General features: G+C 52.9%; 7 protein-coding genes across 7 annotated transcripts; 3 read left to right on the forward strand and 4 right to left on the reverse strand.

Annotated features, from left to right (window-relative positions):
* Positions 1-1385: 1385 nt before the first annotated feature.
* J4E90_006539 (uncharacterized protein) lies at positions 1386-3669 on the reverse strand (the record flags this gene model as incomplete). The annotated part of the gene is made up of 3 exons (XM_051436084.1): positions 1386-2154; positions 2203-3424; positions 3477-3669. 3 exons carry the CDS (start codon positions 3667-3669, stop codon positions 1386-1388), a joined length of 2184 nt encoding a protein of 727 aa, XP_051289878.1.
* A 1385-nt stretch (positions 3670-5054) lies between these two features.
* Positions 5055-6078, reverse strand: RPS4 (40S ribosomal protein S4; the record flags this gene model as incomplete). The annotated part of the gene is made up of 4 exons (XM_051436085.1): positions 5055-5163; positions 5214-5453; positions 5577-5940; positions 6006-6078. The coding sequence occupies 4 exons, from the start codon at positions 6076-6078 to the stop codon at positions 5055-5057; spliced, it is 786 nt and encodes a 261-aa protein (XP_051289879.1).
* Positions 6079-6516: 438 nt separating this feature from the next.
* J4E90_006541 (uncharacterized protein) lies at positions 6517-7777 on the reverse strand (the record flags this gene model as incomplete). Its single annotated transcript, XM_051436086.1, has 4 exons — positions 6517-6584; positions 6637-7368; positions 7417-7674; positions 7723-7777. The coding sequence occupies 4 exons, from the start codon at positions 7775-7777 to the stop codon at positions 6517-6519; spliced, it is 1113 nt and encodes a 370-aa protein (XP_051289880.1).
* Positions 7778-8084: 307 nt separating this feature from the next.
* J4E90_006542 (uncharacterized protein) lies at positions 8085-10245 on the reverse strand (the record flags this gene model as incomplete). Its single annotated transcript, XM_051436087.1, has 10 exons — positions 8085-8413; positions 8463-8670; positions 8726-8747; positions 8806-9093; positions 9145-9246; positions 9296-9330; positions 9418-9514; positions 9571-9679; positions 9727-9919; positions 9976-10245. The coding sequence occupies 10 exons, from the start codon at positions 10243-10245 to the stop codon at positions 8085-8087; spliced, it is 1653 nt and encodes a 550-aa protein (XP_051289881.1).
* Positions 10246-11713: 1468 nt separating this feature from the next.
* J4E90_006543 (uncharacterized protein) lies at positions 11714-15324 on the forward strand (the record flags this gene model as incomplete). Its single annotated transcript, XM_051436088.1, has 6 exons — positions 11714-11788; positions 11927-12077; positions 12142-12242; positions 12290-12420; positions 12523-13093; positions 13207-15324. 6 exons carry the CDS (start codon positions 11714-11716, stop codon positions 15322-15324), a joined length of 3147 nt encoding a protein of 1048 aa, XP_051289882.1.
* An 875-nt stretch (positions 15325-16199) lies between these two features.
* Positions 16200-20669, forward strand: J4E90_006544 (uncharacterized protein; the record flags this gene model as incomplete). The annotated part of the gene is made up of 4 exons (XM_051436089.1): positions 16200-16969; positions 17020-19912; positions 19977-20162; positions 20217-20669. The coding sequence occupies 4 exons, from the start codon at positions 16200-16202 to the stop codon at positions 20667-20669; spliced, it is 4302 nt and encodes a 1433-aa protein (XP_051289883.1).
* Positions 20670-21120: 451 nt separating this feature from the next.
* J4E90_006545 (uncharacterized protein) lies at positions 21121-22194 on the forward strand (the record flags this gene model as incomplete). The annotated part of the gene is made up of 1 exon (XM_051436090.1): positions 21121-22194. One exon carries the CDS (start codon positions 21121-21123, stop codon positions 22192-22194), a length of 1074 nt encoding a protein of 357 aa, XP_051289884.1.
* Positions 22195-25632: the final 3438 nt, after the last annotated feature.

The raw sequence follows: 25632 nt of genomic DNA on the forward strand, positions 1-25632 counted from the left end.
GTCGCACTGCCTTTGCCTCGTTCACGCCCGCGAGCTTCCCGAAACGGAGAGGCAGGCAGTCAGTATACTGCACAAACTGAGCCATGAGTTGAAGAAGAAGGGAAAGTACGGAATCCACGTATTCGGCATGAGGCCCTTCCACTGCTCTACTACATATTGAGTTATAGGCCCTACTTCGGTATATCGACTTGACTTTCTTATCAAGAGTACACAGCCAAGCCTACTGCTCCACAATCAACCGGGCTGGTCGCGCGAAAGATAAGAAGTAAGGAGGAAACGGACTTCATTTCGAACTTTCACAGGGTCGATGGTAGGTAGTAAAAGTCCAAATACCATGGGCCTTACGAGAACGTAGCTAATACCCTGGCTACTCAACTCTTCAGAAGCTCTAGTTGTAGCCAGCGAGCAAGTAGAGATCCTACCACACTCGCACCACGCCTTCCCGCCACGAACAACGTTCCGCCCGTCTATAATAGCTTTAGCTAGGACCAGCCTTCTTCACTCTAGGCCGCTGTAGTATACATAGCAATCAAACAGATAAGGGGTAGGTAACAAGGGAACATCTTAGATAACAAGTTCAGACAAGACAAGGCATCTGGGGGTCTATGCGAGAGAGGACGGCATACTACAGCGGAGAGACACTACGCCGCAACCAAGCGACATATCTTTTTTTTTGAAAGAATTCTTGGTATTGGTATTCTGCTACTGACACAATATCTGCTCTTCCTCCTCCTCCTCCCTGCCATCCAATCCAATTCCCACACATCCTCCCAACCAGTCAAAACCTATGTACATCCCGCAAACCCTCCTCTTTCCACAGTCCAATGTGAGAGCTCGTTGTGTTGTTCCGAAAATCCGCCCACCTAGGGCTAATCGTATATCTAACCCTTTCGCAAGGAAACCAACAAGTAGAAGAAGAAGGAGAAGCGAAGAAGAGAGAAGGGCGCTCATATGTATTCGTGAAGACCACGCCCAGAACAGCCGGGAGAAACAACAAGAAACAGAAAAGTAAAAAGCAAGATGGCTGGGTATCCGCTACCATGAGGACGTTGAAGCTCAGGACGGCGGGGGCTGTCAGATTCGAACATCTCTTTGCGATGTGATCCGATCCGGTCCAGCGGAGTAAAAGGAAAAAAGGCGCAAGACAGCAGCGGCATGGAGAAGAACAGCTCGCTGGACTAGAAATTAAGGTATGCTCAATTGGGCTTCCCTCGACAGAACGGGCCTTGTGTTTCGTTCATTCGGTTCGAGGCGGAAGATGCAAAACAAAAAGGTTTTTTGTACACTTCGCATGGGTGAAAAGAACAGGGAGATGGGAAAAGATCGAGCTCCATCTCTTTGGAAAGAAAGCCTCGAGTACCGCTGGATGATCACAAAAACCATCCCTACATGGCGTTAGCGCCAGGGTATCTCGATTGATTCGATAGGCCGGGGCCGGGTCCCATCATCGTCGCAGGAGGCATGTTCATTGCGCCTCCTCTCCCTCTGCCGCCCATGGGGCCGCCGCGTCCTCGTCCGCGTCCCCGGCCTGCGCCTGGAATCGCGAAGTCGGGGTTTGCGGCGTTGGCTTCGAGGATCACGTCTTCTTGACGCATGGGTCTGCGTGGAGGGCCAGGTGCGAAGGGCGCAAATTGGCCGGCTGGGGCACCCATTTCCGGCCGCCAGTTAGGGTTGACGGGACGTTGCGAGACAGATGTGAAATGTGATGCTTCGCTTGCGGCGGGCGAGCGCGCGCCTTCTGGTAGGTCGTCGTAAGAACTGTTGCGCGGGAGGTTTGTGTCGCTCCCGTTGCCTGTGGAGAGGAAGTTGGGGTTCGGGGGAGCGAAACCACCTGGCATGAGGGAGCTCGGTAATGGCGGAGGTGCCTGGGCTTGTGAAGGCTCTGCGAACCTGGGATCCACATCTTCGTAGTAATCTGAACTGCGCTCTACCCTGTTAGGGCCACCAATGTGAGATATGTGAGCAGGCATTTCGACAGGTGAGTCTTGGATCGGCGATAGCCCGCGGCTACTGTTGTTCAATGTGTTGAGACTTTGGTCTGACGGGACCTGTTGCTGGTTCCATCCCGCTCGTACAGGCATGTATTGCTGTTGTTGTTGCGGCATAGGCGGCTGTTGTTGGTGTTGTAGAGGCTGCGGCCGTAACGCCGACTCACTGTCCAGGGTTAGCACATTGTAAAGAGGTAGGCTTGACGAAACTTACTCTGTAGAGTACTCGCTGGTCGGGCTCATGACGCCATCCGATGGCCGCCTCTGGGGCGCACCGGCGGGGAAGCCACCTTGCTGGAGAGCAAGCATGCCTGCAACATCACCGTCGCTTTCCCTCAAACCAAAGTTTGTTGGAGGCGTGCCTGTGCGGTTGTCCATTTCGATGGCTTGTCCAATTGGCAGCGGTGGCCCCTGACCAGGCGGTGGTCCTCTGCCATATGGTGACTGTTCACGGGGAGGTGGCCCTTGGTTGTAGAAGTTGCCGTTGTTGTATCCCGGAGGAGGCCCTCCTCGACCCATTGGCGGCTGGCCTTGCATTGGAGGTCCATTCGGAGGTCGTCCGCCTCGTCCACCACCGTTCCATCCCGGCGGCGGAGGTCCGCGCATACCTCCTCTTGGTGCGTAGCCTCCTCCTCTCGGGCCGCCATACTGTCCACCTCTTGGTGGGCCTCCTCGACCCCTCATCGGACCTCCTCTTCCACGTGGCGCGCCATTCATCATGGCGTATTGGTCGTTTGGCATGGGTGGCACGGGATTGCCATACTGATCCATGGGCTGTCGACGACCCGAGGGACCGCGGTTCGGTGGGTTCATGTTCTCCGAGCCGTTTCCACCGCTGCTAACGGTCTTGAGCGAAGGATTGCGCTGGTTCAAGGGCGTCATGTCGTCGGTCGGCGATGGCTTGGAATGGTCGAAGTAGGCTGCATTACCGTCCCTGCCTCCAGAGGTCATGGTCTCTCCGGACAGTGGAGGCGGTGACTCAGCCTTGGGAAATTCGGAAGCCACAGTCGCATTGGCGCGGTTCGCGTAGTAGGTCTGGCCGTTCATGTCATCGTTCTCGGCAATGCGCCTCTTACGCGCCTTGCGACTGACCAGTGTGCGCCTCATAGCGCACGTAACGATACCACTTGCGACGATAATGACGGTAGCACCTAGCACGATCCATCCTCCCCAGCCCACATGCGGCACGAACAGCAGGATGTCAACGAGGAAAGCGAGCAGCGTGACCAGCAGAGTCGGGAACGTGAATATGAGCAGAGCGAGGAGGTAGCGCGGCGAGTGGGCGGGCGAGTGGAAGTGGGCAGCGACGGAGAGACCGAAGCAAATCAGCGTCATGAGAGCTGCGACGGGGTGCACGATGAGAATGGAGGAAAGCGCATGGCGCTGGGCGGAGGGGAGCGAGAAGTCGGAGCTGTCTTCGCCTGCGAATAGTTTCTCTGTTTGAACAGTTAGCACCATGGCCGTCGTATGTGATACAGGGCGCCATACCAGTGTTGTACCCGATCATGGGCCCTTTGCAGCCTTGGTCGCCATTCTCGCAGTAGCCGAGGACGCCAAAGTGGACACCGCGGTAGGTAGCGAGGGGAATGCTCTTGATCAGAGGCGTCGAGAGGGTCGAGAGCAGCAGCAGCACAAAGGCGACGAAGAATAGTATCGATAAGGGGGTCGCAGGGCGCAACATGTTGGCGAAGAATAACGGAGGCTACCGCGTGGGATTCCGGCTCGCCAGAGACCGGCTCTCTCAAGTCGACGGCGTGGTGTTGGGGAGGGCGATCGGACGTGTGCGCGACGAAGGTGAAGGTGCAGACGGTCCGCAGTCTCGTAACAGTGGGCGCAGTCGTAAACGTGCCTAAGCGCACTCTTGCCCTGACGTGAAACGAGTGACGATCGAAGTTACACCAGTTATGCCTGTTAGGTCATTGATGCCTCGAAGGAGCTTGAGCGTGCGCGACGACGGCTGGACACGCGATGAGGCGCTCGAGGGGGCAGGCGCTGGCTGTTGGGGGTTGCGGGGAAGCGTGGTAGGCTTGGGACACGCCTGGAGGAGGTGGGCGGAGGGCTGGAAGGAGCGACGGTGCAGCAACAGGAAAGAGCGGACGCGCAGCCAATCAGCGGCGTGAATGGCGCGAGGTATAGCGAACGTTGGAACTATGCCGGCTAGTCGCTGCAGTAACTTGGTATTGACGCGGGACCTATCGAGCCGTTGACGTTGACCCAGACGTCTAAGCTGTCGCGCTGTGAATGAATGTAGCGTGTTGGACGACCCCCGGCGGCAGTATTTTCGCGGGTAGCCCCGTTGTCGCGCCCCTTGCCCTCGCAGCAGGCCCGTCTTACCTGCGACTTTGCTTTGTGTTCGGAGCATCAGTCGGAGTCGCACGCGTCCACGCTGCTCTCCCGCCCCAGTTTGGCAGGGATATCTATCGTCTCATTTCGCGTAGACGCACGGCCCATCATCCAGGCACTGAGAACACCGTTGCTCTGCTGCGTGCTTCAGACGAGACCGCTGAAACACAGACCCTTTCTTCTTCCTGGTCCTGAGGCAGCGCAGCGACTGTCAACACCAGCCATCGTGGTTGCCATCTGCTTCGACGACGTTGCGGGCCTCGCCTGGTAAATACACTGCAATGCGTTATCGCCTCGAAACAGGGCACGAAATAGCGCCCTCCTATCAACTGCAGCCAGATCCCGGAAAAGGATCAGGCCAGCGCCACCAACCTATATCACCTCACCTATCGCATTCCACGCGAGATGCTCTTTGTTTGAGCCTTCCCGCCTATATCTCCCACACTACAGATCCACTCGACCCGTTGCACAGCCCGCACGGCTCCACGCTGTCGCACGTCCATTGAACATTCAAAGCATTTCATGTTTGGGCAAGACTGAAGTGTTTATTTGCTTGATTCTCAGACCTCACATGGTATTCGTATGATATGCAGAGACTCCAGATCTGATCAACCTCCCCACAAGTGATCATGAACGCCTGAATTTTGGGATCGAGTCCTGCACCTATCTTCATGAACTCATGGGTACTTCATATCCTAACCTACAACTTCGCCAGCGTCACGCTTAGTGAGCAATGGCGTACGCCCTGCGGCGGTCACGCTCCTCAGCAATGGAAAGCTTGACACCCTTACCCTTGGGCAGAGAGATCCATGGCTTCTCCTTTCCGATGATGCTGAACGCAAGTTAGGAGTTGTTCTCGTTCTATGCGGATATCCAACTTACATGACGTTGGACTCACGAGTGGTGAACTCGTTGTCAACAGCGTCCTTCAAGTGGACAATGTTGAAGCCTCCGTCGTGGCGCTCACGGTGAGTGATGACACCGACACGACCCATGTTACGACCACCGGTAACCATGACAATGACACCAGTGTCGAACTTGATGAAGTCGGAGATCTTGCCAGTGGCGAGGTCGACCTTGACGGTGTCGTTGACCTTGATGGCTGGGTCGGGGTAGCGGATTCTACACAAAATTTTAGCAGCAATTCGGACATAGCCAGACCCTGGTCGTATGCCTGGTGAAAGAGGTTTCCCTCAGACACCTAGCCCAAACTGTGGTCCAACGGCTGATAGAGCGGGAACTTACGTTCGCGCATCGTGCGTAACCAAGTAGGGAATTCCGCCCTTGCCAAGCTGGACGCGCTTGACCTTGCCGAGCTTGTATTGTGCCTCCTCATCTGTTATCCTGTGGACGGTGAAGCGGCCCTTGGTGTCGTAGATCAGACGGAAGTTCTCGCCGGTCTTCTCGATGGAGATGACGTCCATCAATCCCGAGGGGAAGGTGGAGTCGGTGCGGACCTTGCCGTCAACCTTGACGAGGCGCTGCATGAGAATGGCGTTGACCTCGCGGGCGTTGAGCGCATACTTCAAGCGGTTGCGGAGGAAGATGATGAGGGGAAGGGAGTCGCGGAGCTTGTGAGGACCGGGGGAGGCCTTGGGAGCATAGGCACCTGGAAGATATCAGTTCTGAAGTCGCGATAGCCATTGCATCGATAATTGCGGGAGTCGAGCGTACCGGACAGCTTGTCCAGGAGCCAGTGCGAGGGCGCGCTGAGGCGCTTCTGGTGCTTGACGGGTCCACGGGCCATTGTGACGGTTCTGTGAGGTTAGTCGTTGAGATTGGAGGTCCTGTCGAAAGCGAAGTTCGAGAGACTGGAGTCCTCATTTTTCGTCTGCCACTAGCGTGTGCCGTAGCCGAGGACTAGCGCGCCAAGACCAATGCTGAAGTGCTCCGGTGCCCCATCTCAAGCGAGGGGAACTCAACATCTTAGAGCCCAGGCGCCTACTTTCACGTCAAATTTTCTGTTCGGTTTGTTTTATCATGGGATGAAAGATGCAAATTTGAAATCCTTGCGTCAATGTAGGATTCAGGGTGTGGCCATGCGCTACTCATCGCGGATCAGAACAACACCATGGAGTTTCTCACATCACGATCAACGAGCACTTAGTCACCAGACCGTCTCTAGACTCCGGATGTGTGCAATTGATTATTTTCTTGCATCTGAGTTGTATCCCGGTTCTCAACCCTAAGCATACCCCTTCAGCACCGCCGCCTCTGCGTTCAATATCGACGACCCCGCCGCTCCAATGACAGCTGCAACTAGTTAGCATTCGCCCAACCCCTCGCAATCGCAAGTCAAACTTACTGTTGTGGCTCAATGCAACGAACTTGAGATCGAAGATACCCGCCTCATCCTCTCTTATCCTACCCACGCTAACCGCGTACCCCCTATCCGTCTCCCTGTCCAGCCTTGGTTGTGGCCTGTCTGGCTCCTCCATAACCACAATCGCCTTCGCGGGCGCAGACGGGCAACCCAGCTTCTGTGCATCAGACACGTACTCGCGCATTGCCTGCTTGACCTCTTCCGCGCTCGGTGGCGGGCGACGTTGAAAGCGTAGCGACACACATGCAGTGTGGCCATCGAGTACTGGCACGCGGTTGCATGCTGCGGATACCTTCATGGGCTGATCCACGAATCCTGTGACGTCGTCGTTGACGCTACCCAGGATCTTCGATGCTTCCGTCTCAAGCTTATCTTCCTCGCCCGATATGAAAGGCACGACGTTGTCGATGATGTCCATGCTGCTGACACCGGGGTACCCAGCGCCCGACACGGCCTGCATTGTGACGACGGAGACTTGGTCGATGGGACCAAACTTGGCTTGTAGCGCTGCGAAGGGTATGACGAGACCGATGACTGCGCAGTTGGAGTTGCAGACGAGGAAACCCTTCTCCAGCTTGTGGTGTTGCCGTTGGTGCTTGATGACGTCGAGATGGGGGAGGTTTACAGTGGGTACGACGAGCGGCACGAGAGGGTCGCGGCGGTAGTTCTTTGCGTTGGAGAAGACGGCGAGTTCGGACTTGAGGAAGGCCATCTCTGTTATGTGTCAGTATTTGCAATCGCAACCTGGAGTGAACTGCGTACCAACGTCTCCAGCAACATCGCTGTCGAGACCAGAGAAGACCATGTCACAGTCCTTGAACTCTTCAGGTGTGCACTTCTTCACCACCAGCTCTCCAATGCGCTCCGAGAAGGGCAGCGCCTGCTTCCACTTGACCGCATCTTTGTACTTCTTGCCGGCTGATCGCTCGGAGGCTCCAACGGCGTGTAGCTCGAAGTGTGGGTGTAGCGCAAGAAGAAGGATAAAGCGCTGGCCGACGGAGCCAGTCGCGCCGAGCACACCTGTAACGGAGTCAGTCGGCTATTTCCAACCAGAGATGATCTACTTACCGCACTTCTTCTTAGGGAAGTTCTTGCTCTGAGATGTAAACTTTTCAGCGTCCATTGTGGTGGTGGTTGGTATTGCAAGATTGAGTCAATCGAGTTCACAAAGTTCTGGTCAGGTATGACGCGGGGGTGGGGTGGAAAACGCGACACCAGCCGATCACGGAGGTCTTGAACGCGCTCATTTGCCGACTGTCTTGCCCCGAACAATGCTTTTTCATTACCAGACCAGAACAACACTAAACGGTGAGGCGGTACGAAATCTATATATGCCCCTCGAAGATGCACCGCGTAATCAGGCGTCCCCTAAATGCATGTTCGTAGAAGAGCTCCAGACAACAGTAGATGCGCCATCTCGACATGCACTTCTACGCCTGAGCGTCCATGATCTTTCCCGGGTTCATCAGCCAGTACGGATCCAATGCGCCCTTGATGCTTCTCATCACGTTGATTGTATCGAGACCAAGTTCCTTCTGCAATGATTCCTTCTTGCCCAGCCCAATGCCGTGCTCACCGGTACATGTGCCGTCCATCTCCAGCGCACGGTCGACCATGTCATGAACGCACTTTTCGACAGCCGCTCGCTCTTTGGGATCTTTGCTGTTGTACATAATGCTTTCGTGGAAGTTGCCGTCTCCGATATGACCTAGGATGCTGGCGAAGAGGCCGAGGTCATCCATTTCCTTCTTGGAGATTTCTATCGTCAAGTTAGCGACTCGTCAAAACATTGTATTCGCTTAGCGTACCTATGATGTCTGGTAGCCTGGAGATAGGCACGGCGACGTCTGTTGACCAAACTTCGTCGCCCTCGCGACGGAGCGCCAGCATGCTCCATAGAGACTCCTTGCGCGCAGACCACAACGTCTTCTGCTCCTCGGCGCTGACGGCGAATTCGAAGTCCCCACTCTTGTGTTTCCTGGAAATGGATTTGACCAGCTCAATGTTCTCCTGTACCTATATGCAGTCAGTTCCACTCTAGGTAATTGCAGGACACGTAGGGCTGACGTACCCCTGCTTTGGTTCCCGAAAATCTGTTTGAGGCTCTTAGCTCGTGCTTTCACATGTCAAATGGATATTCTCGAAACTTACTTGAAGAACATGGTCGGCAATTCTTTCCACTTTTTGGTCGTTGATCCGGCTTTGTTGATTACACCCATCTGCACGTCATCCATTATCTCCATCGCAGCCACCGGCACTCCGGCGCGCAACACCTTGGAAGCTGCGGCAGCGGCATCCCGTATCGTGGGAAAGGTGACGACTGCGACGCTGGTCTCTTGTGGTACTACTGCGAGTTTTAAAGTGATCTCAGTCACGATACCCAGGGTGCCTTCGGAGCCAACGAAGAGGTTGGTAAGATTGTAACCGGCCGATGACTTCCTGAAAATAGTCAGTCTATCGCACATTCCGACACGGAAACAATTTGCATACCTGGGCCTTCTTCTGGTCTTGATGATCGTGCCATCGGCAAGGACTACAGTCAGATTGATGACCCAATCCTTCATCGTGCCATATCGCACTGCGTTGGTGCCACTAGGAGGGTCAGCTGTTGGACCACGTCACTGACCATCATAGACCTTACCTGCAGCTCGTACCCACCATACCTCCAATTCGGGCCTGCCACGCCCGTTAGAATGAATTCGGAGTTCCGCATCGGGGTTTCCGAGGGTTGATTGCAAAGTTGTGTAACACATGACAACGTACCGATGGGCCAGGGTCGACTGGGAAAAATAACCCCGAGTCTTTGATCTGATCATTGAGACTCATCCATGGGACAGAAGGCTGAACCACTACGTCCATACTACGCATCACTGTCAGCGTCGCCAGTCTTGCATGCTAAACGTATAATTAACTCACTCATCTTCGTGCAAGGCCAGGATCTGATCCATGAACGAAAAGTCAATGCTCATGCCACCGAATGGAGCCGAGAAGTTGGCCTCCAAACTTGATCCCCCAGAATATGGGACTGCACGCTGTCAACACTCATCTCTCCATGCGTCTTGTTGAACGTACTCATCGGTATCTTGTACTTGTAGCAGACCTTGGCGATCGTAGCACATTCTTCAGTCGACTTCGGATACGCCACCGCAACGGGAAGTTGGTCGATGTTGATAGACGACCATTCCGAATATCCGTGTCGATGCAAATCCTCGTCGTCGGTACTAATGGTGTCTTCCCCAAGAACATCCCTGAGCTCTAAAATGGCCTATACTAGACTAAGTGACTGATCGATGCGAAAGGATTGTGTAATCGCAAACTTACCCTCTCCATCTCGTATTTGTTCGCATATTGGGGCCCTGATGACTTCTTCCATGGCATCTGAATTCTGTGCGGTTCGTCATTGGCGCCGTAGAAGTATGTAGTTGTTCCGGTAACTGCAGAAAATAGCAAGACCCGTCCTGAGTTCCAAAATGGTCTTTGAAGTTGCTCGGCTTTGAAGGTCTGCTCGCGTCCAGTGCGTGCTCGAGCGCCACCTCGCTTGAAGATGGGTGAGGTTATTTGCCTCAGTCGCGCCGCTGGCTGGCGGAACATGACGAAATCGACAACGAAAAAGGGAAAATGGAGTTGCAATCAGTTGTTGGGATGCTGGGAAGAGCTATAAGTGGAATCCACTTTCGCTGACTATGGGTCAGGGCGCATTTGGCGAACTAGTATGACAGAAGAGTGGAGGAGAAGATGGTTGCAAGGCTGGCCTACGCATTTTGTGGATCTAGAAGCCGAACGGCAAGCACAGTAAGAGCGGGGAGAGGTTATTTCAGTCTAAACGCAGTTGGCGCGATAGTTCTTTCGGGTATCGCTTTGAGCGTCGTTGGCCAGCGCACAGGTAAAGTCGCAATACACGTCCTAAAAGTCGTGGGATGGACCAGTGATAGCGTGGGAGGCTGACGAGATTCCCGATTTTCTGTATCAAATTTTTCGGCTCACGCATCAAATGAAGTCGTGCATGATCACCTGCAAGGGGCTTGGACACACGCAAGGTAATTGCGGGGAAGACCAGGGCAACGACAAGCAAATGTGTTGGTTCGAGACGCATCGTGGCGACAGGTGACGCTGAATGACATTCCGAGCGAGATGCCGTCGCGTGACGAGGCGTTCGCTAGGGCCCCGAGCGGCTGCAGACAAGGACCGAAGATGTGGATCTGGAACTCTGCGGACGACCATGATACGCTGCTGCCATGTATGTTTTCTTTTCGAGAGCGAGACAAGTGGCAGAAGAGGCGCCTGTCAGGGACAATCTTCTACCTCTATGTCTGATGCCCATGGCTGAGGCTCAAAAACAGAAGCTTGGGAGGCTTGGGGAGAAGCTGAGCGGCAGACTTGCCCTTGGCGATTGGACGACGGTGATACCATTACCTCACGAAACTTGCTCCTCTCGTCTGTGCAGCTCAGATGCTGGCTGACAATCGAGCGAGTGGGGGAAGAAGCTGCACATGAGCGTTTGCCGTACCCCACGCCCGATCTTCAGGCGTCTGCTTGTCGGTGAAGCCAGAAAGCCGGAGGAGGCCGGTGGATGCCGCGGTAGCGGCTACAGTTCCAGGCAGACGACTACTCCCATATAGTACTGAAGCGGGATACCGTATACGGCTCCCATGAGCAATGTAATAGAACGCCATTAAGCTCGAGACTGCGAAGGAACTGCCAAAAGCAAAGACGACGCGTAGAGTCTATTACCACCAATGAGAGGTAACGTGTGAGCGGAGAATAGAAAGAGCCCCGCAATGCCTGCGGGCTAGCAATGCTGCGCCCAGCAGCTGTACGATCTATAGATGGCTGACGTCAACAGGCAAACATGTGGAGTGCGAGCAGGAGCAGGGAGTGGAGTGTGAGATGTTGGCGCAGGATGCATGGTCGCGTGCATTGATTCCAATGGGGAAGTCGGCGATCCCGGCGCGTCTTTTCGGCCGTCGCCAGAGGAACGCGACAGCAAACAAGTTCGCGTCACAAATCCACGCATAACGAACATTCGGCCCAACTCCGAACATAACTCGATCCAGCAGACATGGCGGATATCGGCGCAGAGTTGACGTCGGAACTGACAAGGATCATCGAGTGTCCATACCCCCCTTCGCTATCCGTACGTATTTGCCCCTCATCTTCCCCAACTCCAATGCATCCTCATGTCGTGCCACTAGCCAACTCCCGTATTTGAGCACATGACTCGCTGCATGAGCATCCCATCGTTGATGAGATGAGCTGACGCGAGATCCCACAGAACCTTTCCGATCTTTTGGCGCGCGTCGACGTACCGACTATCCGATCATGCGTCCAAGACCGGTCACCTTGCGCGGTGAGGAAACTAGGCAGGATTGTCCACGATGCACTGTCCCTGAACGCATACACGCTTCGTGTGCTGCACCTATTGTGTAAGCAGTTGACCGGTCTCCGCTTGATAGTAGAAACGCAATCAAACTGACTACGTGTTCTCAGGTCATGCGCCAGAATTTCGAGATGAGCTACTGGTCTTGGAGCCGTCCTTACTCCCTTCTCTGTTGAAGAGGGCAAATTCATCAAAGTCCGAATTCGAACATGTGAGTACGATAATTGTAAGGTACATCACTTACTAACAATGATCTAGCTTGCCGAGCTATGCGTGCTTCTTCTTTCTCGCCCACTGCCCGAGGCAATACCATTACCCGCCGTAGCACAAAACTTCTTTCTTAATGTCTTCGAAAACGCCACACAGCAACCAAACTACGAGACCCTGAAGTCAGTGTACCGTATGCTCAACGGTGCATGTCGTCGACTTTACAGCCTTCTTCCCAGAGATCTGAGGCAGCGGTTCGACACGGAGTTGTGCAATATTCTCAGGTCCCCCAAAGTCGCCGATTCCTCTTTATTGTTCCTATGGGCAGAAGGCATAGTGCTCATCACCGAACATCCCGAGGGAGTCGACGGACTGCCAAATCTGCCTACTGACGAGGAGCCGACATCCACCGAAAGGCTAAGACAACATTGGGCAACACCTTCAGGCCAAAAGCTGTTCGGCTCGACAAGCTACTTATACAAGACTATTGAGCTCACTTGTCTGAACGTAGTGTGGATTCTTCGAGGCGGAATCAAGGAAAATGAAGCAATCGAAGGCCTACGTATTGCCTCCAGGGCTATGCAGTTCATTGGCCAAGACGTGAAGGACAATTGGCCTCAAGTTCAGAAGAAGTATGCCATGCTGTACGAAAAGTGCGCCTCCAAAATCCAAAACTCCAATGCGAGTCTATCCGTCCAATTAGAGGCCCTCTCATTCTTTGGCATACTTTCAAGTTCTCAGAGCTTGCCGCAAGGTATCGTCGCACGCTACGAGTCATGTATATTGGGAGCCCCTCGCGTGGCAGAGCCTCAAGGCTTTGCCGAGCTTCTTGCAGTCTCACTGCCAATCTACGCAGTAAGCAATTCATTCTGTGGTACTGGCTGATTCACTAACCAGGGCAGGTGCAGATGCAGGAAAGCACCGTCGTGGCACTCTTATCAGGCATTTTATCAGCATGTGCTTCGCAGCCTGACTCCCGCGAAACTTCCAACTCCATCGACACTATCGATGAGCTGGCCACAGCCGCGATGGCGACTGCTGCTTTACGAAACACTGTGCTGCGCGCACTGTCATCGAGGGGCTTGCAAGAGAAAATGCAGAACCTCATTCGTGCTGGTGTGACGAAAGAAGGCCCCGGCTGCTGTACACATGCTGCATTATTCCGTCGGCAATTGATCGCTGCCACAATCGCTTCATTACTCACCATTGTTCTTATGGCGCAACCGGGAGAGTCGACGATACCGCACACCCTCGTGGCTGCGCTTATCAAGAAACAGCGAGACCTTCCCCCCGCGCTAGATACTTGCTCACACTCGTCGAAAAGCCCCACGCAGCCTTCGATCTCCCTCTTCCAAGAAGCGAGCACGCAGTACACGGGCCAACATCTCCAGGATTGGCGCAAACGCCTCGAATTGGAGCTACAAAGCCAGAACAAACATCAGCGAGATGCCGTTGTGCGCTCTATGGCACAAATATGCAGTGATCTCGAGACACGTTGCAATACAGTCGAAGAGCCGCTAAGGGTGGAGACAGAGAAGTCCGTCAAACTCCAGGAACAGGTCGCTCACCTACACGAAAAGACCTCCCTTCTCAATGAGCAGAACGATTTCCTACACAAGGATAGAGAAGAATCTGTGGAATACGTGGAGGGTTTGGAGAAGGAATTGCAGGACTCCATAGACGAGCAGAAGCGTCTGGAGCAAGAGAAGTCCGACTTGTTGGAAGAGAAGGGTCGAACGTACCTCAAGGTACAAGAACTAGAGACCTCCCTGGAAGCCTCTAAGCGGAATGCGTCCGAGGCTTTGGAGGCCGCTCACGAAAGGTCTAGCGCAAAAGAGCATGAACTCTGCTCGACGATAAGCCAGTACGAGGAGGACAAGCGCGTCCGCGATGAACAATTTGAGGAGCTGCACAGTACCATGAAACAGCTAAGAGCATCTCAAATGCAGCACGAGAGTGACTATCGCAGCCTCACTATACAGTTTGAGGAGCAGCGGAGACGCGGCTGTGAAGCAGAGGACGCACTTGAACGGGAGCGGGCGAACGCTGCCCGCCAAGCCGACGAGATCGCACAACTCGAGACGCAAGCGTCAGAATACAGGCAAGACTTGGAAGGGAAGGAAGCGGAACTGGAGGATGCCATTCGACAGCTTCATATCGCGCAGACCAGTTACGAGGAGTTCAAAGAGTCATCGGCTGAAACGATGAGAGAGCTCGCGGTGAAGCAGGCTAACGAACTGGAGGCTATCACCACGAAGGCTGAAGAGCGATGCGAGACGCTCGAATCGCGGCTGCTAGATGCTCAGCGCAACGCTCAAGAGGAACAACATAATCACGCGAAGACGCATAACAATCTTCAGCGTCTCCAAGCATCAATACCACCACTAGAAGCGAGGATCCAAGAGCTCGAGGAGTTTTGCAGAGAGCAAGAAGAAGAACTCGAAGAATTCAGGACGGCTCGCAAGATGATGGCGATGCATCTGCTGCCCGCTCGGCCAGCCTCTCGGACCTACAAGGAGATTGCTCAGCCCCAAACAGTAAGAGAGCCGCGAACTCATCGACGACGTAAATCAGCCATCAACACCCAAGAGGATGTTTCAGTCGCCACGGCGAATGCCCAAGCATTACCTAGCAGAGCTCTGGGAAACTCTACAAATGCGTCCTTCGCCTCATCAGCCGATTCGAATTCGTCCCAGGGAAACGGGCCAGCACCAAAGCGCGCCAAACCAAGGCCAGCTTTCAAGGTGCCAACGATGCAAACGCCACATAACCAGAAGCCCAACATTGCACCCACGTCGCTCTCACACTCACATCAGCTGTCGCCGACTAAGCGTTCAGTCCTGAGACCAGTCTCGCCGAACCGCCGCCACACGACTGTCGGGTTCACATTGCCAGGTGGCGAGGAAGAAGACGCTGCAACTGAGATTGAGTCAGTGAGGAAACGTAGAGGCAGCCTTCAAGACATTGAGCAAGTCGATTTTGACATCGACGATGATTTCACGACTGGCACCCCACTTACCCCGGGCTTTATGTCTGGCACTGGCCGGATTCCGGACGAAGGCGACGAGACCATGACTGAGTTGTGAGTACAAAAGCATGATTTACGATGGCATTTTGGGGAGGATAGGATAGCTGCCGTTTGTTTCATATCGGGCGTACGAAGGCTTTGCGCATTTGGTACGGGTACTTGCATGCATGGCGCAGGGGGCATTTGATGACTTTGAAGATACCCAATGGCGTATTCTCACTTCGTGTCTTGAATCTACCTTTACCTGCTGTTGATCTTACCGTATGCCTAGTGTTCTTCTATTTCCTGGACTTGCCGTCCTCTCAATCTCTCTACTTGACGTCTTCTTTGCTCTCTGTGTCTCACGGCTACCTGCATCTCTCAAGCGTCTTTTAGTCGACCGTCGTCACATCAGCCATAATTTCCATCTTCTTACGCTGCTCTCCGTTTGCACCTTCCCATCTTAGCACATGCACGCATTCGAGTAAGAGCAGACCCCGCGCCTTCCTCACACGATCAGTCCTCCTCCACTTTCCATCTACGTCCCTGCATCTGCAGGCTTCCACACCTATCTCTTTCTTCTAGAACTTGTTCTCGGCCGCTTCGAGGTCCAGCTGGCAGATTCTCAGCCCGACGTGAGCACACAAAACATCAGGCACGCGTGTCGCGACTCGCTCCTGCCGAATCCAGAGCGCCTCTAGGCAAACGGCTGTTTGACTGCCCAAATCGAGCAAACAAAATTCTCCATCCTCCATCCTTCCATTCCAATCACCCCACACAGGTACGGCCAGCACATCCAAGCAGAGCCTCTGGTCAGCCGCTTCGGCACCGCTACATTGCCCTTTCCTGAAGCAGCGGTCACCTCCGATTAGCCAGCCGTCCCCGCGCCACCACCGCTACCCTATCGTCATTCCCCAAGGATTGGCGTGAGGGCAAGTACGTTCACAAACAAACATGGACCGCTACCTTCATGACCCAGATCCCATGGGCTCAACGACTCCTGCTTTCAACACCAGCACCCCCACATCATCACGATCGTACACGCTGAACCGAGAACCAGTTCAGCACAGTGAGCAGAAATCTGAGACCAGCTCCAATAGTGAGAAATCCTTCGGCAGCCGCAACATGCATCGCGGTAATCAACGCGGTGGTCGTGGCGAAAATCGTGGTGGTAGAGGTGGCAACCGCACATACTCTGGCAGTTCCGGTAGCTCTAACGGCCAGTACAACCCCAACCGACCAACTCTCAAGCCCGCTTCGGCATCTCAGTCCTCTCAAGCTCCACGTACTCTCATGACAACTATGGAGCAGGTCCCAGCCCGCGTAGACCCACCAGTTACCCCGGTCAAACAGCTCTCCTCTTTCGACTTGAACGGCAACAGCATCAACGAGACCTACATCGCGAGAGCTAGTACCACTCCAACACCATCTCCGGCAAGATCACCAATGATAAGCCCACCACGACAGGCCACTCAAGCGTCTCCTCGATATGGAGGTAATCGCCCGCGCTTCAACTCAGCTGGTCAGCGTAGTCCACAGAGGCCAATTGTGAGGAATCAAACTCAGCATTGGGCCCATTACCAGGAACTGAAGCTCAGGTTATCGGGCTTACCCAAGAGCTGCTGGACGAAAGAGGTGTATCAAGTAATGGCGTCGTTTGGTTCTGTCATCAGGATCGAGATGGTCTCTGGCACCCGAGACTACTCCGCTTACGTGGTGTTTCGGTGAGTATTACTTCCGTCGATAGATGTCTACTCTAACATTTTCCTTGCAGACCTCCCCCAGTGAAGACCATTCCTCATCAAAACCTTCGTATCGGCGGTGCTCTCGTAAGGCTTGAGATACTCCCTTCACAAGTCAAGACCGTTCCGAGCCCAGCCAATCCCGCCAAATCATACTACGAGATCAATGTCCTACCTGTACATGGGCTCGACTTCGGCGTCAACGTGGCAGACAAGACCATGATTGCGATGCATACCTTGCGTTCACCGGGCATCATCTACATGACGCTGAACCTGATGCGCAAAGAGCTCGACATTCAGTTCTCAGTCGATGTCGATAGCCAGATGCGCAAGTTTCGCTTTGCGTTGCCAATTGCCCTGCTCTCTCGTATATACAAGACCATCGACAAAGTCACTGGTCAGCCGACTTTGATCATTCCGTTCAGCTCACCCCCGCAGTTCTACATGCAGCGAAGTGAGGGTCAGCATCTGGAGGACGGAAGACAATGCAGTACATTCTCTAGGAAAGAGAGAGCTTGGAATGCCTGGGACACTTGGTTCCGGGCAACCGATATCATTAACAACGCCGTCGAGAGCAAGTTCCAAGGCTTGCCGTTGATGAACCATAAGGATACCGCCATAATCGACATTGGTAAGTGGCCTGTACCTTCATCAAACATCGCTCGACTAATAGATTCATTAGGACGATGGACGAGTTATCGCATGATCTTCGACGCGACAGTGATGACTGGGCCCAAGTTTAAGGACTTCAGCGATGCTCTCGCCGATCATGGCGTCGCAATTGAGGACCTTGACGAGTATACGATCCAAGACATGGTCCCGTCGCCTCTATGGTCACTGCTACAAGAAGAGATATCTGGCACACATCCACATCTTGAGTCGACACCCTCAAAGGGCTCGGTCTTCGAAGATCTCTTCGCTGGCCAGTTTCATCTAAGCTTTCCCGTCCGGTACCAACTCGAGGCGTGTCTATCGAACGGCTATTTGAAGGAACACAACATCACGAGCGACTTCTTAGAGAAGCTCACAGCGATGGAACCTCGCCGCGCCATCTACATCCTAGAGAAAGTCGTCGACAAACAGCACGTCTACTACGATCCGATGGAAATATTCGGCATTCGGGTCAAGGACCTTGCGAGGAAAATTCCTAGCTACTGCATCCTTCAACGATTGGTGGTAATCACCCCAACCATGATGCATGTAGCATCGCCTAACATGGAGACCTCTAACAGGATCATCCGCAAGCACGCCGCTGATGGCGATCGTTTTATCCGAGTCAAGTTCTCCGACGAGAAGACAGAAGGTCAACTGCGCAATATGCCCAACGGAAGGGCTGAAGCTGCATTCGACAGGGTACGTCGGGCCATGAAGTATGGCATCGTCGTCGCCGGAAGATACTATGAGTTCTTAGCATTTGGCAACTCACAGTTTCGCGAGCATGGGGCATACTTCTACGCGCCTACTTCCTCCAAGTCCGCCGATGACATCCGCCTCTCACTGGGCAACTTCGATCACATCAAGACCGTCGCCAAATTCGGTGCTCGTCTCGGTCAATGCTTCTCAACCACTCGCGCGATGCGGGACAACGTTAAAGTTATAACAATACCCGACATCATACGTAACAACTATACTTTCACAGACGGCGTCGGTAAGATCTCACTCTTCCTGGCCCAGATGGCTGCCCAGGAACTCGGGCTTGCCCGCGCGTTCGACGACCCGCCGTCTCTATATCAATTTCGCCTCGGTGGCTGCAAGGGGGTGCTTGCCCTGGATCCAAAGATCACTGGTCCTGAGGTTCATATAAGGCCCAGCCAGATGAAATTCGTGGCACCCTACACTGGTCTGGAGATAATACGATCTTCCTCGCTTGCGACACCGTTCTTCAACCGTCAGATTATCGTGGTCTTGTCATACCTTGGCGTACCCGATTCTGTGGTAATCAGGAAGCAACAAGAGATGATCAATGACTACGAGACCGCAATGGTAGACGATGGCGTTGCCTTGCAGAAGCTCCGAAAGCACATCGACATGAACCAGACTACGTTGACCATCGCAGGAATGGTCCTCGATGGATTCATGAAGTCTCAAGATCCGTTTGTCATGTCTCTCCTCAAGCTTTGGAGGGCTTGCACCATCAAGAACCTCAAGGAGAAGGCTCGGATAGCCATCGATGACGGCGCATTCGTACTCGGCTGCGTTGACGAAACAGCAACACTTCAAGGCCATATGAACGACCTCCAGCTCGATGCTACGAATGAGGAGAAGCTTGCCACACTCCCCGAGATCTTCCTGCAAGTCGATGATACGAGCAGGAAAGGACACTACAAAATCATCCAAGGATTGTGTGTCCTGGCGCGAAACCCATCACTTCACCCGGGAGATCTTCGAGTCGTTCGCGCAGTAGATGTACCGGGATTACATCATCTCAAAAATGTCGTGGTGCTGCCACAGAACGGGGATAGAGACCTCGCCAACATGTGCTCTGGTGGCGATCTTGACGGGGACGATTATATGGTGCTATGGGATCCAGATCTCATACCCCAAAACGTCAATATGCCTGCCATGGATTTCACAGCCGAAAAGCCGATTGAGACCAACGATCCCATTACGGCCGCCCACATTGGCGAGTTCTTCGTCAGCTATATGAAGAATGATACCCTTGGCCAGATTGCGCACGCCCATCTAGCCAATGCTGATCTCCAAGCCGATGGGGTCAACGACGACAAGTGCCTTGCTTTGGCGGAGTTGCACTCCAAAGCCGTCGACTTCCCCAAGAGCGGGTTGCCAGCCGAGATGGCGCGGGAACTGAGACCGCATAAGTACCCACATTTCATGGAGAAGAAGCATCTCCCAGAGAACAAGATCTATCATTCGAAGAAAGTATTAGGTATCCTTTACGACCAAGTGCAGCTAGTCGACTTCAAGGTAAGTCTTGACCGCACGAGATGCATGTGAGACATACACTGACTTAGTATCTTCATTTTTGTAGCCTCAATGGGAAAACCCATTCGATAAGCGCGTCCTGGATGCCTTTGAGCTCGGCGACGAAGTTTTGGCGAAAGCTGCGGAAATCAAGACTTCATACGATGAGTCCTTGCGGCGCCTGATGGCCAAGCATGGCATCCAGACAGAGTTCGAGGCCTGGTCTGTATTCGTCATAGTGCATAACCATGAAGTAAGTCCTGATTGTTCGAGATCCGTGACACATACTGACTTCGCACCCTTGCAGAGCCGAGATTACAAATTCGCAGAAGAATTTGGAAGGACTATCGGTGCCTTCAAATCACAATCCAAGGATGAATGCCGAACTGCTGCAGAAGACAACCTGGAGAAGTTTGTCGCCGCGATGTATGTGGTGACTGCGAGAGAGATGGAGACTGCATTGGCCGAGTGCCGTACGATAAAGACAGTTGGTGGTAGGGACGTTCCGGTGCGACCTATGGAACCGGAGCACATGCCCTTGATCTCATTCCCGTGGCTCTTCCCAAACGAATTGGGAAAAATTGCGACCGGCGGCGCGACCACCCGACAGCTAGACGTCCAGCAGAACATCCCAACCCGACCCAAGAAGCACCCTGGATCTTCCACGCTGGCAGAAGTCGATACAGAGATTGGTATTGTTGAGACCGAAGCAGGTATCACGCGTTACGGGGAGTTGCTGGACCTGGATTTTAGCCTCTAAGGAAGGACAGAGTGGCGGAGGAGGCATGAGGATGATAAGGAGTACGAGTAGGAAGCTTTCAGGAAAAGTTGAGCTTAAAGACTACAATGGTAGTTTTGATGGCAAAGCGAAGTCAACAGCGGGCCGGGGAGGATACGGCGTGGGCCAAAGGTGCAGAAAAGTACGGCGGGTGTTTCTGGCTGGCGGCGTTCATGGCTGACCTTGCGACGGACTGGCTTTGGGGTTCGTGTTATGTCTGAAGGGCGTGCGGGAGTTGTTCACCATGAAGGTAGAGAAAACCATAAAACCAAAGAAAAAAGTAGAAAATAGAGAAAAGAAAACTTACACGCACCTCTTGACATGGGTGATGTCTCTTTTTCTATAAAAACACGCTATGACGATGACAATGGCGGGTATCGATAAGCTGCACACTACGCGCAACTCATAATTTCCACTTGGTGTCCGCGTCACGATGCCACCCTCGACGCGTATCCCAGCGCTCCTTCAACCCTACGTCCAACTACCGCACGACTCGATCCTCCTGCTCACGAGCACCCTCGGCGCGAGCGCGAACTGGCTGCTCATCCGCTTCCTCTGCAATGAGCTGGGCACACAGGATGGCGGGGACGAGGGGCACAACGTCGTCCTCGTCTCTTGGATGAGAGAATACGACTTCTGGAAGCAGGAGGCGCGAAAAGGCGCAGCGCTTGATCTGGACAAGCTGAGGAAAGAGGGACGCTTTGCCTTTGTTGATGGACTGGGTGCTGGTGGGAATGCGCCAGACAGTACAGCAGAGAGACCATCGCGAACCGATGCGCAAGCAACACCACGAGTCCCGGTATCGAATGCGACACCACAGAGAGGGCCACAGATATTGCCTGCGCGAGGACCGCCTGGACGGATAGTGCCTGCGAGAGGGCCACCTCCATCCGCCCCAGCGGCGGCGCCAGCTACATCACTAGCTACGACCATCGCGAACGGCCCGGCGAGTACAAACCAAAGCGTCCCCGGACACTATACGCTCAAGAGCCTCGAGATCGCAGACATCAAGTCTACTATCTCCAGCGCCATCTCCCCACTCGCTACATCCCCCGCCCGAAAGACGCTCATCATCTTCGACAACCCCGATCTCCTCCTCGCGCTCAACCCAGCCATCACACCCTCCCACTTCACCACCCTCATGCTGCAATTCCACACGCTACCGAACGTATCCCACATCCTCGCGCACCTACAAGCCGACAACCCACTCCTCAGCCTCTCCACACCTCCGCAGCCGCTCGAAGTGGCGCATCATAACTTGGTTGTCAAATGCGCACACATGAGCAGGAGGATACTAGGTGTCAGAGTATTAGACACTGGCGTCGCGAGGGATGTGAGCGGTGTGATACGCATCACTGAGCAGAGAAAGCAATGGTTTGATGTGGGCTTTGGCATTGAAGCTAACAAGGATGGCGACGACAGTGGGAGAGGCAAGGAGTTCTTGTATCAGGTCAAGAGCGACGGCAGCGTAAGGGTGTTCGAGCGTGGTGCTGGAGGAGAAGGCTGAGGTCTACATCTCAGGCTTGACGAGCAATTCGTGCATCTGCACCCCTCGTTGACGCTGCAGGATCATCGCCTCTCTCCGCGGATGCAATGCACAGGAAGGTGTATATATAGTCGTCTCGGCTACATAGCATGCTCCAAGCCACGCAATGGAAAAGACCCACACATGATCAATTCTTATCATCAGCTGTCGAATACCTCAGGCTAACTCCTACGTTACTGCAACAGAACTACGCGAGCCTCGCAGAACGCCGCATCTTTGTTGGTTAGGCATCCATACACGTGATCCACCTATTCACTATACATTCACTTACTAGCGTTACCCCTCTACTATATATACTAGGGGTTCCTCCCTCTACATAGAACATTAATACATTGTACACTCCTCTCTGTTCTACAGGTTATGAGCCTATTAACGCTTCTGAGCGCGACTTAGCTACCTACATTACTCCTCTCCGCTAACTACACGGCGCTCGACTATATTGTCATCCGCGCCTCTAACTGCGCTACCTCGCGAACACTTCTCGCTCCCTGTTAAACATAACTACTCTCTACAGCGTTACCGCTATCCTTGGCAAGGACTTCAAAAAGCTTGATGGACCTAACAACTACAACGAGTGGTTTAAGGCTTTTGAAGAGCTTGCTTTTCTTAACAGTTATTCCGACATCTACAACGGTTAGGTCACCCCCCTTCTTAAGCCTGAACTCCTGACCTTTGCTACTTCTAGGCCTTAGCGATCTACCCGTTCTTATCCTAACGGCGATATTATTTTACAAATTACTATATTGTACCTGCTAAATAACGCCGCTAACTAACTCGCTGTCTACTGGACTTAGCTAGAAAACTAGAAGGAGTTCGACAAGACCTCCCGCTCTGCTACTGCTCTCCTCCGCGCTGTAGTTGAGCCTTGGGTTTGGAAAGAACTTACTACTGATGAGTCTCTTAATCTACGCGATGCTTTCATTGCTATCACCGCTAACAACAAAGCGCCTAACGCTGTTATACTCGATTGCGCTCTTATTAAGCTCGATTAAATTAAGATGCAGGATCTAGCTAATGTTCGACTTCTTCTCACTTAGTTCGAAGAACTCCATTACGATATTGGTACCGCGGGAGGCACGTTGTCTTGTGCTCAGCTTATTAGCAAGATCGGAGCCTCTCTAACTAAACACTATAACCTGTTCCTTAACTACTAGAAAATGTCTCACTATAATGTCGAGATCACTAACACTGTGTTTAAGGACTTTAAGTCTCTCCTTATCGATTTCCGCAACGAGCATAAGGACTTCTAGAACAACGCTAAAGACACTAAGCCTTATAAGGCTAACGATAAGGGTAACAATAGGAACAAGTCTGTCGCTAAGGCCTCTTCTGGCGAGCGCATTACATGCTCTTATTGCAAAGGCAACGGTCACTCTGTTAACACGTGCAAGTACGTCGGCAAACTAGACGTCTCTAAGTGCACCTACAAGGACTGCGGTAAGCTTAGTTACATAGAGGACAACTGCTGTATGAAGGCTCGCGCCCTTAACAAGACCTCTAAGGACTCTACTATAACTTCTGCTAACGCCGATGTTGCTATTCCCGATTTCGACTCTGACTTTGGTATAGCTCGTATCGTCGCTTCTACTAACGACATGCACCTCCACGACCCTATAAACTGTACGTCTCTATTCCTCTCTATGCCCTACACCGCTGACGTGTCATAGAACTGTGATTACGGTGACGGGATAGGCTTAAGGGGGGCCGCCTAAGGTAGCTAGGACTGTGGTTCTGGGCGTACATACATGGTTGATAGGACAATGACACCTTCTGCCTTTGCGGCTATTACTACTGCTTCACTGTCTAATCTCTGGATCTGTGACTCTGGTGTAGCACGTCACATTATAAATAACTCTTCTCTCTTTACCCGTCTCGATCTTGTTACTAAGGCTATTAGCAAGTGTAAGAAAGGATCTGAACTTGCTATATGCGGGAAGGGCACTATTGACATCGTCATCACTGATTCCAACGGCAATCACTCTATCCTCGAGCTCTATGACGTTCGCTACGCACCAGACGCACGTTGTAACTTGCTCTCTATCTCTACATTGTTAATGTCTAGACAGGGTTTCAAAATCCTAATTGACGGACAAGATATGCTTATCTATAGCAAGGGCGCTAACCGCAACGTTGCACTTGCGTCTTTGCATCCAAGCGCTAACGTTTACGTGTTTTATGCGAAACGATCTCCTACATTACCTACTGCCGCTGCAGTAGTCGATTTCGACGACCCTATTTAGTCAGAGCATCGCCGTCTTGGGCATCTAAGTCTGGACGGTATGCGCCGTCTTCTTAAGATTAGTGACAGTATTAAAGTTACCGATAAGCAGATTTAGGCTAAGATGAACGATCTTTATCCTATCTGTCACACTACTCAAGCGCTTTATAAGATCCCTTGTAGACCCGCTCAACAACATTACAACACTTTTAGGCAGCTCGTTACCGTCGATACATAGGGTCTCTACCCAACGCTAGGGCTCGACGGCGAGCGTTACGCCCTCTGCCTTATTGATGACGCCACCTGTTTTACCTGGGTCGAACTATTTCTAACTAAGGACTAGATCTCTGCGCTTCTTACAAGCCTCCTCACTCGTTTGGCTAATAAACACGGTTATCCAATAGTTCGAATGCGATGCGATAACGAGTTTGTTACCCGCAGTATCAAGGCTTACTACGCATCTAAGGGTATCACCGTCGAGAATAGTGTTCTCTACGCCCATTTTGACGCCGGCGCGATAGAGCGTTCTCACCGTTTAATGCGAGAGCGTGCCTCTGCTATAATTAAGGACTTTCAACCTAGCTCTGATATAACTAAAGCTATCATTAATTAGACTAAAGAGACGCTGCGCAACGCTACTCTCCCTGACGGGCTCTAGACTTACGCTGTTCGCGAAGCTGTATATAAGAAGAATTAAGCTCCCTCTAAGGCCCTGAAGTATGCGAAGACACCCTAGGAGGCCCTCTACGGCACCAAACCTGACCTTAGCAAGGACAATGCTTGGGGCGCACGGGTCTACGTGACAATACCGCCTAAGCTCCGCCTTGCTGCTGAAGCTAGGAAGCTACATGTTCCTCGCGCATATGTCGCTCATTTCTTGTGCGCGGACAGCGAAAAGATATGTTGGGTGTAGTACTTAGACAAGCGTATTGTAAAGCGGGTCACTATGGCTCGTATCGATAACAGCACGGGCATGGACGATCCTCAGCCTCACGGTCAGCACATTAACGAGCGAGATCCACGCTCTATAGTTCCTATCCCCACTAACGCAACTAACGACGACGATGACAGTGACGCAGGCAGCGACTATACCTCCGTCCCGAGTGAGGCTTTGGAAGCAGCTGTTTTCGTTGCCTCCTCTAGTAATTTTTACTATAAGGGCACACCGACTTATCTGAGCG

Source organism: Alternaria incomplexa, assembly GCF_024043165.1.
Source record: "Alternaria incomplexa strain BMP 0042 chromosome Unknown scaffold_9, whole genome shotgun sequence".
In the NCBI taxonomy this organism is placed as follows: domain Eukaryota; kingdom Fungi; phylum Ascomycota; class Dothideomycetes; order Pleosporales; family Pleosporaceae; genus Alternaria; species Alternaria incomplexa.